Here is an 18,257-nt window from a genome sequence, read left to right as displayed (position 1 = left end):
CTGCTCTTGTGGGCTTTCTGGAATAAAGAGCCTTCGCCTTTATCTTCTTAGCAGCATCCTTACTTGCAGATCTGCCCTTTCTGGGACTCTGCTTGGACTGTTTTGCACTCGTGGGCTCCCTGCTGCCTTGGTCAGCCATGCTGCTAATGTCCAGGTTGCAGAGAGGAGAGCTCTCTCAATTCTCCAATCCTGCTGCTCCAAGGGGCATTCCAGACCTGGAAACATTCCCTAGGCTGTGGCAGTGGTGGCCCTACCAGTCTCCTGGATAGCCTGTACAACTCACCATGAGGCCAAAATGGTAGCCGCCTGCCCCCAAAATCTAGCTGAGACCTTGAAAATGAAAGCGGCTGCTCTGGAGATACCTGGGTAAGCCTAGGAGCTCCATGACGTGCTGGGGGCAATAGCAGCTTCAGCACACACCCCCAGGGGTGGGGGACCATTTTAGGGCTCCCCCTTGACTGCCTGGGCTATTAGTCCTTCAATTGTTAAGTCAGGGGGGCTGCAAAAAATGGAGCAGGCAGAAGTTCCAATTGCTGCCTATTTATGATGATTTGGATACTTTGAGGGAGTTTTTGCAAACCTTTGGGAGAATCCACACTTTAAACTGCTGCTTTTTGCAGAAATTGTTGGAGCCAACCTTTGCCATGTCTCCATAGGGCCAAGACTAAGTCATGACTGGGGTTAGGGAGCTTCCTGCCCCGACAGGAAGAGATGTGGCAAAGATTGACTCAGTCTCTCGGCAGAAAGGTAGATTCAACCCATATGTGTGGATTATCCCAAAGGCATGCTGGAGAAATGAATAGCTTTTGCACGAGCTAAAACTGGTATAAAGCAATGGCTTTATTAAAGCACTTCCAGTCAGTAGCCCCTTAAGTATCCAGAAATGATTTCAGACTCCAAATTGTTAACTACTGTACAGCAATCAAGATTATTCTTAGTTACCTGAAGATCAGTCTAATGGAATCTCACTACAAGATGCAATCAAAATCACATGCTGATTTATAATTATAGCCGGCACAGAAAATTTCTTAACCTCACAGATGAACATTATTTTTTTCCTAAAATAATCAAAATATTACACAGTGTTTAAATAAAGCATTTTTTTCTGAAATATAGCAAATTAACATAAAAGCCCTGGATATAAATAAGCTAAGAATAAAATATGCCTTTATATTCCCCCACTTCTTCTACTTGGCACATTATTTATCCGAAATTAAGAACAACTGCAATTTAAATGACTAAAGTGAAAATGGCCTTTCCTGTTTTGCATTTGAAAAGACTAATGTGGAATACTAACAGAGATGTAATATTTTTAATAAACCTGCTTACCAAATAATGCTATCTATAAAGCATTTGATTTTCTAAAAAAATAACTTACCATTCTAACTACTTCAGGGTAAGTCTGCTCAGTCAAACACCCTCTGCTTATTGTAATGTAATCCACAAGTTCATTAAGAGTTGAACGTTTGTATTCTTTCATTTTAAGATCTGACAGTGTGTCCATGAAGTCAAAAATTACACAGCACTGCTGAAGTTTCTTTAGAAACAATTCAGGTTGATCTGAAGATGGAACGTCTGCAGAATAAAAAAAAAGAATTTTAAAATTATTGCATAAAACAAATTTGTGATTTAGAAGACAGTAGCATAACTAATAGCATATTTTTGGAAAAATAAGGACAATTGGTGATTTAGATTCTTAACGTTTTGGGCAGAGAATTACTTATTTAGTCATCAATTTGTAATAATTGTACTATTTCAGCAACATAGCTAGGTCACTGATTTGAGGTTAAATTAATGGTGGCTTAAATAGCCTATGTCCCGGAAAAGAAAATAACATTCTAAATGCCCAGCTAACAGAAGTGGAACATGCTGAACAACCCATATACCTTAAAGAGAAAAAAACTGAAGAACAAATATGACTAAAAAATATAATAGCACAAGAGAGGGAAAGTATTATATAAACTTTCACATCCCTCAAAACCTTTTGGTGGGCTTGATAATGAGCAAATCAATCTGCTACTTGTAATAATTTTAAGACAGAATATAAAAGATGTTACTATGCATATACAATTGTGGCATGCAATAACTTCATCTTCTATAACATTTAGTAGTTTTTACATGTTACTTCTGGAAAAAAGAGAAACGTGTTATATTAACTTTTTATTTTATTACTTTAATAGAACAAAAAAAAAAAACCAAATGGAACATATGAGAAAAATAACTAAATAAAAAGTGCACACACACAAACAGACACACAGTATGTATACAACTCAGTTTTTAAAATAATAAATTGAACCTTGGCCATACAAAATCCTATTATTCATATTGTCTGTATGTTGGTGGATAGCCAATTCAGGCTGAAAATTCACACACTTTTGCCAAGCCAGCTTTTGCTTTCTGGTACACTGGTGTATTTCCAAACTTTTTAAATCCAGAGAGCAATAGACTTAGTGAACAGCATCAATTCTCCATTCCAAACTTCTTGTGAATTATTAAATATTTATTTTAATAAAAATCTTTAATTGCTAACAAAACTGATTTGTCAGCTTAGTTTTAAGAAAACTATATATCATAGGAATATCTGAAGTTGCAATACATCTGATACAAAATGAGAAATAGCAAATGTTCATATGAATATGTTGATGAAGATTCTTAGTCATCCATATGGAGTTTTCTGGATATACTGACATTTAATGGGTTTAGGCAGGCTATATTCTTCTCATGACTCTCAATGGTTTTTGAAGTATCATTAACAATGAAACAAATTCTCATGAAATCGCAAACTCCTTTCCCAATTTTATCCAAATGTATCTAACTGCCTTCAATTCTGGAAATACAAAACATTTTTGGCTATAATTTGTTGGAGAGCAACTGTCCCAGTCGGGAGGAGGGCTCCAGCAGGGAATTAGTTTGGGGTCATTACATCAACACAAGGGGTCAAGTTCTGACCTTCCATTCCACCCACTACCACCACCCCGATGCCTCTAAGCCTTATATTGTCTTTCCCTGAAAAAGATGGCAGTCTGGAGAGATTCCTATGAATTGGGCATGGAACAATAAAGCTAGTTTGAATTCAACAGTACAGGTGTGGGACTGGTTGTTCATTCCTGAAAAATTAGGGGAAAAAAGGTTCTAAGATTTCAAAAGAGTAAAACAATAATTCATAATTGGAAAATAGTATTTATATTCCAATGAAAAACAAAGGTCAATAAATTCAGGTAGTCCTTGACTTACAAGCACAAATAGGACTGGAATTTTGGCTGCTAAGTGATACAGTCATTAATAGTCATCATGTCATTGGACTTGATTCTGTGACCATTTTTACCACAGTCATTAAGCAAATCACTAGTTAAGTGAATCATGTGGTCATTAACCGAAGACAGCAAGTGACTTTGGTTTCTAGAAGAAACCAAAAAGAAAGATCACAAATCACAATCATATGGCCTAAAGATGCTGTAATCATCATAAATACATTGCCACTTGCCAAGTGCTCCAATTGTAATCATGTGACCATGGAGCTGGTGCAATAGTTGTAATTTCAAGAACAAGTTGCAAGTCACATTTTCCTGGACTGTTGTACTTTAGAGCCATCATTAAATGAATGGCCATAAGTTGACATATATGCCCAACATATAATTGAAAATCAGGAAAATTTAAAACTCAGGCAATTTTATTTTTTTTAAAAAAACTTGAGTGCCAAGAACTCCATATAAAAGTAATAGTCATTTATGTAAAATGTAAGTGGAATTACCATAATTATCCCTCTTGCTGATAAGACACCTATGAGTCCTTTGGACTGCAAGGCGATCAAACCAGTCAGTTCTAGAGGAGATCAACCCTGACTTCTCTTTAGAAAGCCAGATTCTGAAGATGAAACTTAATACTTTGGCCAACTAATGAGAAGGAAGGACTCACTGGAGAAGAGCCTAATGCTGGGATCGATTGAGGGCAATAGAAGAAGGGGACGACAGAGAATGAGATGGCTGGATGGAATCAATGAAACAATTGGCGTGAGCTTAAATGGTCTCTGGGAGATAGTAGAGGACAGGAAGTCTTGGAGGAACGTTGTCCATGGGGTTGCAATGAATCAGACACAACTTCACAACCTACAACAACAATCCCTCTTTAAATATGTACCAATCAAGAGAATATATTCATTTTAACAGCTTTTTTTTTCTGATAGCCTCCTGGCTATCCTCTTTTTTTAAAAAAAATATATTAAGCATTACACTTATACAAGAGAGGATGTGGTGGCTCAGTGGCTAAGACGGTGAGCTTGTTGATCAGAAAGGTTGGCAGTTTGGCAGTTCGAATCCCTAGCACCATGTAACGGAGTGAGCTCCCGTTACTTGCCCCAGCTTCTGCCAACCTAGCAGTTCAAAAGCATGTAAAAATTAAGTAGAAAAATAGGGACCACTTTGGTGGGAAGGTAACTGCGTTCCGTGTGCCTTCAGCATTTAGTCATGCCAGCCACATGATCACGGAAACTTCTTTGGACAGGGCTTCATAACAGAGATGAGCACCGCCCCCTAGAGCTGGAAACTAGTAGCACGTGTGTGGGAGGGGAATCTTTACCTTTACCTTACACTTATACAGATAAAAACTAATACAAATTACAAAAAATAAAGAAATTTTAAAAAAGTGATAGTGTGCAGAAAAAAAGAAAAGAAAAAAGTATACTTTGCCATAACATGTATACACAATTTTAACAACTTATCACCTTCTCTTAAAATACAGCAACCTCTTCATTCCATGTTTCATCACTTTGTCTATAAACACATCTTTAAAACTCTGTCAACCCTGGTCAGCAAAAGTCCATTAAGGGTTACCAGAAATAACAACATCTACTTGATCAAATAAACTAACTTCATACTCCTTCCCTTTACTTTTCAAACCCTCAGTCTTTAATTCCTTCAAATAATGCCCTAGAACTTGATTCTTTTTATGTGTCCCTTCTCACCAGTTTTTAAAACTTCAACAGGTCTCCTTTGTAAATCCAATCAAGTTATCTTCCAATTTGTTATCTAATTTAATTTCTATTTAATTATCAAGACATCGGCTGGTTTCATTTGTATATCCAGTATATCATCGTTTTCCAGATCATTCTTGTAGCCTGTCATTTTAAAATCCTCATTAAAATCTATTTTAGCCTTGTCCAGTAGAACTAGTTCCTCATCCATAACATTATTTATGCATGCAGTCATTTTGGCAGAGATTGTAAAAATTAACTTCTTAGTACATTGTTCACAAATATTCTTCAATACATCCAATATTGAATATTTTATCCAATCTGTGTCAACTAGTGAAATTTAAAACTTCCCCTTTAATTGCCTTCTGGCTTTCTCTAGTAGATTTTAAAATGACAGCTTTTGTTGTCATACACACAAAAATTGGTTGTAAATGCATGCATTGGTCAGAAAATGATCTATTTAAAAAATACCATATTTGTGAACAGCCACTAAACGAGTGACTGTAATTGTTTATCCTGACCCTCATTTTTGGGTTGGTGATAGAGTTCCTCAGACTTATGGTTCCGGAAGATTTTAATCTGTCTTTTCTAAGAATGGAGTCTGAGGCAGGCAGCTCTAGGGTTCATGATCCAAGTCGTTCACAGTCTGACTCGGAACAATGATTACACTCCAGATTGGGTCTTCTTTTGGACCCATGGCAATGTCGGAATGGGCTGAAGTTTCATCAGTATGATGGTGACTCAGTTCTGTATCTCTATTCCAGGACAACCAGTAATACTGACAAGATCTTTTCCCAGTATTGGAAAACTTCAATTCAATCTTACTGAGACCTAGTGGCTATAGGCTTGTGGGGACTGTGAAGCATGACCTCAGAAGTGGTATGTAATTTGAGGAATCCTAGTTTCCCAGCTTCTGCTGGAAGAGGTGAGAGCTATGGCCATTCCATTTTGGATAGTACCTGTTCCTGAATTAGAAGGACCTGCCCACAGTCATTGACACCTTGGTCACCTCCTGTTTGGACTACTGCAACATATTCTACATGGGACTGCTCCAGAAAGCCACCCAGAAACTGCAATTGGTCCAGAATTCCAAAATACCCAAAAAAAGCTGAATACCATACATGTAAGTACCTGTGAAAACTTAATAAAACACACACACACACACACACACACACACACACACGGTATTCAGCTTTGTTTTGGTATTTTCCCATGTCATTATAGTTTTGCTTTTAAAGTTGTAGCAATGTTTCGGCAGAATCTCATGTACTAATCTACAAAAAAACAGATGGCACACTAGGGCACACTGTATACCAGAAGAAAACACACACCAACTGCTACCTCAACGCCCAATCCCACCACCACCCAGCACAGATAAACTCCATGGCCAAAACACTAATTGCCAGAACCAAACGCCTGGCAGACAAGACACACATAAAGACTGAACTATGCACCCTGACTAAAGTACTGACAGCCAACGGCTTCCACAAAATCAAAATCACAGGCCTGATCCACAAAAACATACTGAGGCATAATGGAGACCTGGAAAATGAACAGACCTATGGAACAGCTGTTCTGCCCTACATAAGAGGTACTATAGACAAAATCAGTAAGATACTACACAGGCATCAATCACATCAAGACTGCCTTCAAAACAGACAGAAAAATAGCAGCCATCCTAAGAAACCCCAAAGATAAAATTGACCTGGAAAACCAAGGCATATATGAAGTTTCCTGTGCATCATATGCCCTGCCACATACATTGGATAGACCAATAGAAAAATAAGTACCCGCCTGGATGAACACAAAAAATGCAGTAAAAAAGCTGGAACACACTTCCTCACTAGTCCAACACATTAAAGCCACAGGTCATGGTATCGACTTCAGTGGCACCAAAACCCTCGCCACTATAGAAAACCCCAGCTACAGAATTATCAGAGAAGCCATAGAGATTGAAAAAAGACCAGAAAGCATGAATAGAAGAGATGACTCCACCAGACTGTCAATTATCTGGAAGCCTGCACTCACAAACAAAAAAATATCCACACCACAAGCCAGGCAAACACCTGGGCACAAAAAGACCCCCCCACCCGATACCTCCAGCTCAAACACACCCCAACCAGGCACCCAGATGAAAGATAGCTTCCTAATAAATGATAGCCATCCGTTTACTCGGAGCCAAGCCACACTTAAAAGCCTCCAATACAGGAAACTCAATGTTGCCAGCCTATCAAGACCAAAAAAGCTACAAAACAGACAGAAGATATTAGAAACACCAATCAAGCGGAACACAGCAAACTCCAAGATCAATAAACACAGACCAAGACGCCCAACCAATCAGGATGCAGAAAAAACCATTCTGGCACAGCAGTAGGCTAGCTCCAAATTTAAAACAGAAATGGCTGTGAAAGTCTGACTCACAGACGAACACAATACAGAAGCCTGATGATGGTAGATGAGATTCTGCCGAAACGTTGCTACAACTTTAAAAGCACAACTATAATGACGTGGGAAAATACCCGAACAAAGCTGAATACCATCCATGTAAGTACCCGCGAAAACTTAAGAAAACACACACACACACACATGTGTGTTTTCTGAGGTTTTGCGGGTATTTGTATGTGGATCTTTGGTTATTCGGGTTTTCTCCCGCGTAAAATTGGAAGTATCTAAGCTAGTATCTAGGTTAGTCTTAGTTGCCGGGGGATTTGAGCTGGTGAGCTGTGATCCTGTTGTTTGACTTCGCGTTCGTGGTCATGCCACATCTTCATGGTGGGCGTCAGTTCGCTTCATGTATGGGTCGGAGGGGTTTGAAGCGGGTAGTGATGCAGCTGTGGTACGGCTTCTGAGCAAACTAACTAACCTGAGCCCACCTGAACAGAACACACCCCAGCCAATCAGAACATAGCCAATCCCCAACCAATGAGAACATACCCCCACCAAATCAGAACACAGCCAAGCCCCCACCCAATCAAGGCACTCCCCCACTAGTAGTTAAAAGGAAGAAGCGGCTGCAAGCTCACATTACTCCAAGAAGCACAAAGCCGAAGACACAAGCCTGAAGATGATGAATGAGAATTCATTGAAACGTTGCCTCGATACTTCCCATTTTACATGGGAGAAAACCTGAATAACCAAAGATAGATAGATAGATAGATAGATAGATAGATAGATAGATAGATAGATAGATAGATAGAGATAGAGATAGAGATAGAGATAGAGATAGAGATATAGATATATGTATGTAGATTTTCACGGGTACAGGTATGCAGGTCTTGGTGTGTTCGGGTCTTTTCCTGTGTAAGATTGAGAGCATCTTGGCAACGTTTCAATGAGGTCCCACTCGCCATCTTCAGGCTGGTGCTTTCAGCTTCGTGCTTGTGCGAGCAAAACACACACACACACACACACACACACTTCCCTGAAAATGAAACCTACCCTAAAAGTGAGTCCTAGCTTGTGTACCCAATATAAGTGATAATCGATCCAGAGCTCTGTTATCAGTCTTCAGGAAAGTCTTGCCGGCTTTGCTGGCCACAGAACAAGTAGTTCCTAAAGGTCTCTGATAGCGAAAAGGAGGCCGGGGGTACTACACACAAGTGAGGCGAGTCAGTGGATGACTTCCCCTGAAAATAAGACCTGGTGGCTTTTTTGGTGTCAAAAAAAATATAAGACAGGATCTTATTTTCGGGGAAACACTGGTATAAGTATGGTGCAGGTATATATGTATGTATACATATTTGTATGTTATGTATGTGTTGGGTAGATATACACTTTCTCTTGAGAGCAGGCAACAGAATTTCTTTTTTAATGTGGCCAGTGTGCTCGCAGTAAAAAAATGGCAATTCATCTTATCTTAATTTTATATAGATAGCCACCCATCTCAGCAAGGCAACTCTGGGCAGGAAGCACAATTTAAAGTATCAATGTAACAATAAAACAAAGAGGTTATAAACATTATTGTAATCACATTAAAAGCAAAAAAAAAAAAAACCTGCAGACTCAACTACCTTTCCAAACCCTATACCTGGGAGAACTGCAAGGCCTTAAGGGTTTTCTAAAATACCATCAGACTTGGACAATCCTAATTTTAGGTGGGATGGTGTTCCAATGAAACACATCCCTGGCTCCCACTAGATGACCCTCTTTAATGGATGGTGCCTCTTTCCAGATCTGATGGGGCAAGTAAAGACAAAAAAGAATTGCATCATAACATTATATGATAGGTTGAGAACCCACTGCAGTACCCAGCAAGCTAAACAACTGGTGAGCAGGTACCTACGCAAACAATTCAGGCAGAATGGGCACCCATAAGCATTTGTTACAAGATGTGTGTGGAACACAGTGAGAAGAGAAAGAAAGAAACAAGATACAAGACTAACCACACAACATATCCTGCCATACATCAAAAACATTTTGGAAGCAATAGAACACAATTTCCAAGGTCTGCAAATGGGCATTGCGCACCACCCAGAGGCTACCATACAAGGACAAATTATGCATTGTAAAGATCACTTGGAGGTGGGAGATACTTCCAATGTAATCTACTGGATCCCCTGTGACTATGTAGGAAAAAGCTAACTACCAGAATGCAAAAGTACAAACAAGCCTTCAGACAAGGAGACACAAACTCATTGGTAGCCTTACATTGCAACAAACAAGGGACACACATTCAGTTTTATAGCACCAAGACTGTTGGATGAGCAGATACAAAAACAGCCAGGGAAATGACTGAAGCCTGCTAAACTGGCCCCCATCAGTTAATAGGAGTGCTGATTTACCACGAGCTTACCAAGTAGTTGGAGGTAGGGGCTTGACAGCACAAGGAAACAACACCCAACAACTTAATCTCTGGCTATCAACACCCCAATCAACAATTAAAAAGCCATACACAACCAGGCACCATATAATAATGCACAGAATAGTCTGTCCATGGAGATTTTCAAACATCCAGGTCATGGTTGTCCCAAAGATGCTTTTTTCAAGAGGCAACTGGATTTTCTGGATCAGAAAGTTCAGTTGCCTCTTGAAAAAAGAACTTTTGGGACATACAGAGTAGTCAAAAGCACACTCTGCTACAGAGAAGTTCCCTGAGGATGGGCTCCAGCATGAGTCTGAAAGCTCGGAAGACAAAACCTCTGGTCCCGATGACTGACCTAGATTAGATTCTGCAAGTAAAGACAATTGGAAAGAATGGTCGGTCTTAATACTGACCATATCAACACTGACTGAAACCAACCCCAGAGGAGGAAGGAAACTAATGCAGCTCTGTTCCTCAACTCCCAACTCCTGCAATCATCCAGGATACCATGAAAGACCATTTCGAATACCAGTGAGAGGTCAAAAGAACAACAAGAATGGACATACTGCTACTATCCCACTGTTGTTAGAGGTTATCTACATATGCAATACATGTTGTCTGGGTTCCACCTCTGAGCCTGAAGCCAACCGAAAGAGGGTTAAGATATACAAACCCTGGAGTCACACTTTAGTGAGTTGGGCAGTATAAATATTTTAAGTAAATCAAAGAAATATTGTTGCTTCATTGAAAGATTAGAGGAAAAACTGCAGAACAAGGAAATGAAGCGTCTGTTCTCTTGCTGTCATAGTTCAATTATTTATAGTTTTTAGCAAGCTCTGAAGCCAAATCAGGAAGGATGACTAATTTCTTTCAGTTTTTTAAAAAAATTCTTCATAAGAGCCACTAGAAGCTGCTCATCCCCTACTTACTGAAAATGTAATACTTTATATCTTTTGACTTTGAATTAGTACCACTTCCTCCTTTCCAACTGCTATGTCTTTCATTTCAGTTGCTTCACTTCTTCTCATGCATTCAAACATTCCCTGAAGCTCTTTAGTTTTCTTATGCATAGAATCAGCTACTCTTGCTAGTGTATCAACTTTACTCAGATTTTCTACTTGTAGACATATATCATAATAATCAGCTCAAAATTAGTAACTACTGGCTCAATTTCAGATGGCAGCTCTTCAATGAATATTGCTTGATACACATTTCCATTCTGATGTTCAATCATGTTATCAGCCAAAACAATTGCCTCTTCTGTTGGAGCCAAGCTCTTATACACAGGAATAATTGGATCAGCAGCTGATAGGGATTGTTCTATCTCCATCTAAAATAATTCCACCCCCGTGTGTGAAATGGAAGCAGGAAGAGTCTGTTTCATGTATTTAGAAGGCATTCAATCTCACCCAATTCAAAACTTAATAGAAAAATAGTTTAATTAATATGTCTGCTTACCAATTATTTTTAACAAGCAGTCCAGATACAATTTTCAAGCAGCTGACAGGGGAAAGAAGAACAAACTGCAGTTCAACATGACTCCAGTTTGGCCAGGAGTCAAATTTGTTTTGTTCTTCATCTTGTTTTTATTTAACAACTGAGATCCACAGAGCATCAGTAAGCTATACACAGACATCCTTAACCATCAGCAGCCAGAAATATATAATGAAATAAGAGAAGCTGAAATAAAGTAGAAAATTAAAACACAAATGAACCAAGAGAACTAGTTATGCCTCTAAATTATTACAATTACAGCCTTTTAAATAATCAAGGCTAAAGTCTTGGGCACTTAGAACAATTTAATAATTTCAATCTACAATTAGTAACTTTTTCTGAGAGTTTTTTGAGGCATCTTTGCTGAATACTTTAAAATTCACATGTGGAAGGACTGAACTTTTCTGAATTCTTAATATCAAAAATATTAAGATTAAAGTTGCCAATGGTGTTGTTATAAAAATCATTTTTATTGGGCTTATTTTACCCAGTTTTGCCTGTATTCCCAGATAAAAGTGTGTCTTAAAGTAGCTTTGGCTTTTTCATAATTGTTTTTTGTAAGTTGAACTGTTAAAGATTTATAGTAATTAGAATTGGCATATGCACCCTTACACAATTCTTGGCATTCTAATTATTTTATTCTGTTCGAATCAGCTTTCATATCCTCTTGCCATTTAATTAGATCTGGAGAATAATAAACTTCTAATTTGTCTTCACATAGGACAAATATAGTAATTTTACTTTCACTCCAGATTTTTCTCATTTTCTTCTTTTCTTCCATGTATTCAAAATCATCTTTCCCTAAGGAGATGCTCTCCGGTCACTATTCTCATTCATTCTTTGAAAGCCCAATTACTTTATTTTCTTATTCATGCTTATCCATACATGTCACACAGCCAAATATTTTTTTTCTCTGGATCATACTGATTCAGAGTACTATATATTTTTCTACAGAACCATTTTGTTCTTATTACAACTCACTGGAGGGTAACAAACATCTATACCTGCGATTCTATGCAATCTAAGTTCTTCAATTAAGATATCACCACATAAACCAATATACTGTTGCCTATGTTCCACTAACTTAAAAGTATATACGATGTACTTATATATATAGTATTTAAGATTACTTACGTATATTAAAGCATCTTAAAAGTAGAAGGCAAGAAGTATCAACTGGACCAAAAAATTATCTAAGGCAAAGAACACAGAATGTCTCCCATCTTCAGATCACGTATCAACTGCTCTTGAGCAGCCTAATTGTATGCATTGACACCTCAATTACCTAGCCCAAATTCATGTGTGTCATTGAGATAATTAATTGCTGAGACTTCCTAGAAGCCACTCCCAAATCATAGAAATTGAAATCCCCCAATAGGACAATCCCATGTGAGGTCCTGTAACTCAGGAAGCAATTAGTCAGGCAGCAGGATGGTAAATGAGCAAGTTCCCCAACCTGTCACTACAGTTTAATTTTCATCCTCGATCACTTCAAGAGTTGGTGTTTACCATCAGCAGATGCTGTCTGTGATAGTGACTCCTGAACTGAGGAATGAGTCTGCAGGGCAGAACCTTGGATCAGCATTAAATCACTGGTCTTCCTTGCCCTTTAATGGTGTTCCCTATGTCATTCACTACATTATCTCCAACCCACGACCACCAAAATTTGTTTCTTCTTTTTTTACCCCCTCATCTTTATGCCACCCCGAAAACTCCCGACATGTGGCTGTTGCCAAAGCTCTTAAGGAACTACACTCATCCTGAGCCATCTCAATCATAACACATACCCTCAGTCACATCCAGATATACTTTAGCAAACAAATGGCATAAAGAAGATTAAGACTGTGGTAGCACAGTGGTTAGAACGCAGTACTCCAAACTACTTCTGCTGACAATTTGGCAGTTCAATTCTCACCAGCTCAAGGTTACTCAGCCTTCCATCCTTCCAAGGTTGGTAAAATGAAAACCCACATTGTTGGGGACTCTGTAAACCACTTAGAGAGGGCTGTAAAGCGGTATATAAGTCTAAGTGCTATTGCTACTCTGATTTGCCCAACCAACTGCAACAGCTGCCCCTCAATAAGAGCCCCATCAACAGAGGTGTCACTTTCCCAACCTCTTACTGTGGGGGTGAGCACTCTCATCTCACCCATTGTTTCTTATTAAGAAGAATGTGAGCGCAAGTACAGCTGTAATTATAGAGAAACGGATATATCAATCCCTCCTCCTGATCACAACCCCCACCAATAGCCACTATAACCACTAGAAATGCCATAGTCTTTGAAAGCTATGTCAGCATACCACCAGTAAATCCCCAACTATGCAATATGTGATGTACTTCCTTATACCTAGCCTGATTCATAATCACTGGTGTAACGCATCTACTCCAATTACATCAGCAAGGAAAGCAATGCCATCCTCCACCCCCCTCCCCACTTCACCCTTACTGTCCATTTAGAGATAGCCTTTGCTTCCGTCTTCCATTCTCAGTCAGATAATCCCTTTCCAGTTCAAAATTCAAAAGGTCCACATGGCCACCACATTTCATCAACAGATCATCATATCCATTCAACATTCAAAATGTTATCTAAATTCACATATAACTTGTTTGGCCTGGAAAAACATAAGACTGTCTTTGAAGATGACTTGAAAACCTCAAATAGTTAGAATGTTGCCCTGAGGATTATACCTGATAACAGTTAGCAATAGCACTTAGACTTATATACCACTTTACAGTGCTTTACAGCCCTCTCTAAGCAGTTTACAGTGTCAGCATATTGCCCCCAACAATTTGTGTACTCAATAAATAAACTATTGTATTTCTGTCCCTAAACTCTCTTGTCACCATTTCACCTTTTCCCTTCGCTTGCCCTGCTAAACAATTGTATCTATAAAATATTCTTCTCTCAGTTCTAAAAACCTGATGTATCTAATGAAATTAATTATAATTTTTTAATAATAATATTGGCTAATCTTTAAGGTAACTTGTAAGACTTATTGCTTTTATACAAAAATATAGAAAGGTTGCCTATAGAAATCTTGGATTCATCTCTTAAGAATTTCAAGCAGTTTTATTAATCCTAATAGGAATGGAAAGCATGTGTTTTATCCCAATGATAGTGTTGAAACAGCCTACCCACTCAAATTTGCTTCCTGTTAATGCTACCATCATTTTAATGCCTAGTTTAAAATTATATACCGCTTGTGTATGTGTGTATGTGTTATGGTATTATTGTATTATACACATTTAATAGTTTATATATTTAATATATTATTCACTGTCCTGACATCCTAGGAAGAAAGTAGATAGCCAGTTTGGTCAAGTGGTTAATGCACCAGGTAAGAAGCCAGGAGACTATGAGTTCTAGTCCCATCTTAGGTATGGGTCACTCTCTCTCAGCCCACAACAGCAGGCTCAGGTGACAAAATCCTAGGAAGGAGGCATGATTTTAAAAAAAAACAACTTTGTTTTTGAATATTAATAACAACAACAGTGTTTGGGCCCAAAACCAAAAATATATCGGACAAAAGTTGGATAGAAAAAATGACAAAGGAACATGTACATTTAAATCCCAGAAATATTTCTGTTGGGTATCATATCAAAAAAAATATAATGAAGGGACTATGTATTTAATATTACATGTGTTAACAGCAGCCAGAATTGTATTTGCACAACATTGAAAAGGGATCCCCACAGATGAGAAGTTAGTAAAAAAAAAAAATACTAGAATGTGCAGAAATGGATAGATTAAAATTTGAAATTACAGAGAAGGAAGATATGGAATATTTTGAAGCATGGGATTCATTTTATCTATGGTTAAATAACAGAAACAGAAGTTAGAATGTTTAAAATTATAAGTGAAGGATTAATTTTACCATGAGGGTTTATTATGTTTATTATCAACATGATTTAGTATCAACAATTAACTATTAATATGCAGAGAAAATACTATTATATGATCACTACTAATAAACATGATGATGACTATTGCTCAAACTAACTGTAACCAGACAACGCACTGTTTATATAGACATTGAAATAGTTGCTGTTTCTTTATATAGTAAAAATTAAAAAAATATTGAAAAAATAACAGCTTTGTCAAATACCAGAGAATGGGCGTTGGTAGAAGTTACCCTCTCGCAGCATAGATAGAAAGGGTGTTCATGGTAACTTCTACCAACGCCCATTCTCATCCATGCTGCATTGAGAGCCCAGGATGGGACATACCAAAGCTTGCATGTCCGCGGGCGGGTCCTCGTCCGGCTCATCACACCGATTGTTGAACCACTCGTTGAAGCACCCATCTGCTGAAGACTGCAGTTGCCGAGGCAAAGGCATCCAGATGGTAGTGCTTGATGAAAGGAGACAGGGATGTCCATGTGGTCACATGACAGATCTCATCCAAGGCTGCTTGGGTTGTCCAGGCAGCAGAAGTGGCCGTTCTTCTGGTAGAGTGTGCTGTCAGACCTCGGGGAACTGGAAGGGCCGCAGCTTTGTAGGCCTGCTAATAGTAGAAGAGGCCTTATGCCCCAATTGAGAAGGAAAAAGGAAATAAACATGGCTTCCGACTTCCTGAAGGAGGAAATGCGCTTAATATATATTCTAAGAACCCTTCTTACGTCTAGCGCCGCTCTAAGTCATGGTGTGGGAAGGGGCAGAAATCAGGCAACACAATGTCCTGGGACCTGTGAAACCACGTGTTAACCTTCGGAATAAATGAGGGGCCCAGACGGAGAACAACCCTATCATCGTGAAAGGAACAAAGGTCCTGTCTAATGGAAAGAGCGTGGTCGGAAACCCGCCTGGCTGAAATGATGGAAATGAGGAACACTACCTACGGAGTCAGGAAACCGAGAGACACTGTTCTAAGGGGTTCAAAGGGGGCTGCGTAAGGGCATTAAGGACCACATGAAGGTCCCAGCAAGGATACCTGTGAACCACCGGTGAGTGCAGGTTGGAAGCCCCTTTCAAAAACCTCCTGACTGAAGGGTGATGGGATAAGGAAGGAAGCGAACCCCATGAAAGAACCAAGGTGAGGGCCTCAACCTGCCTGCATAAGGTGCTGGGGGCCAAACCTTTCTACAGATCATGCTGAAGGAATCTAAGAACTTCTGTCAACCGGGCTGAAGCAGGAGAGAGACCCTCCCTAAGGCACCCTTGGGAAGGGCCTTCCAGGTGGCATCATAGATGCGCCTTGTAGAAGGTTTGTGAGACGCCAGGATAGTGAGGATGACCCTTTCTGGAAGATCAGCCTCCTCTAGCCACTGCTGTTCAAGTGCCACATGGTCAACTTGAGCCATTGGGGCTCTCGATGAAGCAGAGCCCCCTGATGAAGGGAGATTAGATGGGCTGGGATCCTCCAAGGAGAAGCCACTGATAGGTTGCCCAGGTCCGCAAAGCAGGGCCTCCTTGGCCAATAGGGTGCCAGGAGGAGGAGCTCCGCTCGTTCCTCCAACATCTTCCGAATTACTGCCGGAATGATGGGAAGTGGGGGAAAGGCATAGAGGAGACCTTTGGGCCATCTGCATTGAAGAGCATTGGTCCCTTCCGCTCCCTGGCAAGGAAAACTGGTGAAGAATCTGGTGACTTGGGCATTTTGAAGACTGGAGAAGAGATCTACCTCCGGTGTTCCGAATCTGAGGAAAAGGTCCCTGAAGAGAGACGGAGGAATGGACCATTCTGCCTGGTCGACTAGGCTCCTGCTGAACCAGTCGACCTGGGAGTAGTTGACCCCAGAGATGTGGTCAGCCGAGATCGACAACAGGTGTTTCTCTGCCCATAACCCCAACCGTAGACCCTCCCTCATGAGGGCTTTGGACCTCGTCCCCCCTTGCCGGATGACAGGAGCCTTTGCAGCCATGTTGTCCGTAAGGACTACAACATGAGAGCCAATCACTGAGCGCCTGAAATGCTTGAAAGCCAGAAAAATGGCTCTGACCTCTAGCCAATTTATGGGAAAGGTGTGCTCTGACCTGGACCAAACGCCCTGAGCTATCTGGCCCTGCATATGGGAACCCCAACCCAGGAGGCCGGCATCAGTGGTTATCACTAGCCTGTCTGGGACCCTGAACAGGAATCCCTTCCAGATTGACGGGGAACGCCACCAATTGAAAGATCTCCGGATTTGTGGTGGGAGTGGGACCTTGATGGATGAGTGGCTGGTTCCTGCTCATTGGTAGGGAAGTAGGAACCACTGGAGCAGTCGGAAGTGGAGCCGGGCCCATGGGACGATGCAAATACAGGAAACCATCTTCCCCAGAAGTTTGGACAGCAGCGACAAGTGGACAGCTTGATGTTGCTGGATCTGGCTAATGATCGCTGCAAGGCTCTTTCCATGAGTTGGGGATAGGAAAACCTGGCACGACATGGTATTGATGACTGCTCCCAAGTGTTGCAATTTGGTTGTGGGAGAGGGCTGGCTCTTTTTGGTGTTCATGGAAAATCCATAGCTCTGGAGATGTGACGGTAATTTGCAGATCCCGATGGGCCGCATGGATGGAGGAGGACAGAATCAAAATGGTGTCCAAGTTGCATTAGATCCCCATTGGAACAGAACGCAGAGTTGCCATCAATGCTGCCAGAACCTTCGTGGAGATCCTTGGAGCCGATGAGAGGCCGAAGGGAAGTGCTCAATACTGGTAATGGATATTCTGATAACAGAAACGGAGAAACTGGTGAAGATGAGGCCAAATGGGGATGTGGAGGTAAGCCTCTGTGAGATCAATGGAAGAGAGATCGCCTTCCCAAACGCTCTCTAAAATAGAATGCAGAGTCTGCATTTTAAATCGCCTGTATTTTACAAATTGGTTGAGAAATTTTAGATCAAGGATGGCTCACCACCACCCCGAGGCTTTGGGAACAATGAAAAGGCGAGAGTAAAGCCCACGTCCCCATTGAGGGGGTAACAGGTTGAATAGCTCAGATTTCAAGAAGGTGTTGAATGGCCTGATTCATGAGGGCTTGCCTTGAAATGTCCCTAGAGACAGGCAAGA

The 18,257-nt window shown here is 40.2% G+C and overlaps 1 protein-coding gene across 8 annotated transcripts in view; it reads right to left on the bottom strand.

Moving 5' to 3' along the window:
- PPP2R5E (protein phosphatase 2 regulatory subunit B'epsilon) overlaps positions 1–18,257 on the bottom strand; it is a 71,237-nt gene that overhangs the window by 27,966 nt on the left and 25,014 nt on the right. For 6 of the 8 annotated variants that reach the window (XM_026698629.2, XM_026698626.2, XM_087922321.1 and 3 more), the window contains exon 3: positions 1,379–1,575. In XM_026698629.2, the coding sequence (XP_026554414.1) occupies positions 1,379–1,575 (197 nt within the window). Of the gene's footprint in view, positions 1–1,378; positions 1,576–11,228; positions 11,451–12,398; positions 12,535–18,257 lie in introns of those variants that run through there. The other 2 variants (XM_087922323.1, XM_026698630.2) reach the window with 2 other exon arrangements.

The sequence above is a fragment of the Pseudonaja textilis genome, chromosome 1, assembly GCF_049901715.1.
Source record: "Pseudonaja textilis isolate UNSWEBS1 chromosome 1, rPseTex1.2, whole genome shotgun sequence".
Taxonomy (NCBI): Eukaryota; Metazoa; Chordata; class Lepidosauria; order Squamata; family Elapidae; genus Pseudonaja; species Pseudonaja textilis.
This window is presented reverse-complemented; position numbering and strand designations above follow the sequence as displayed.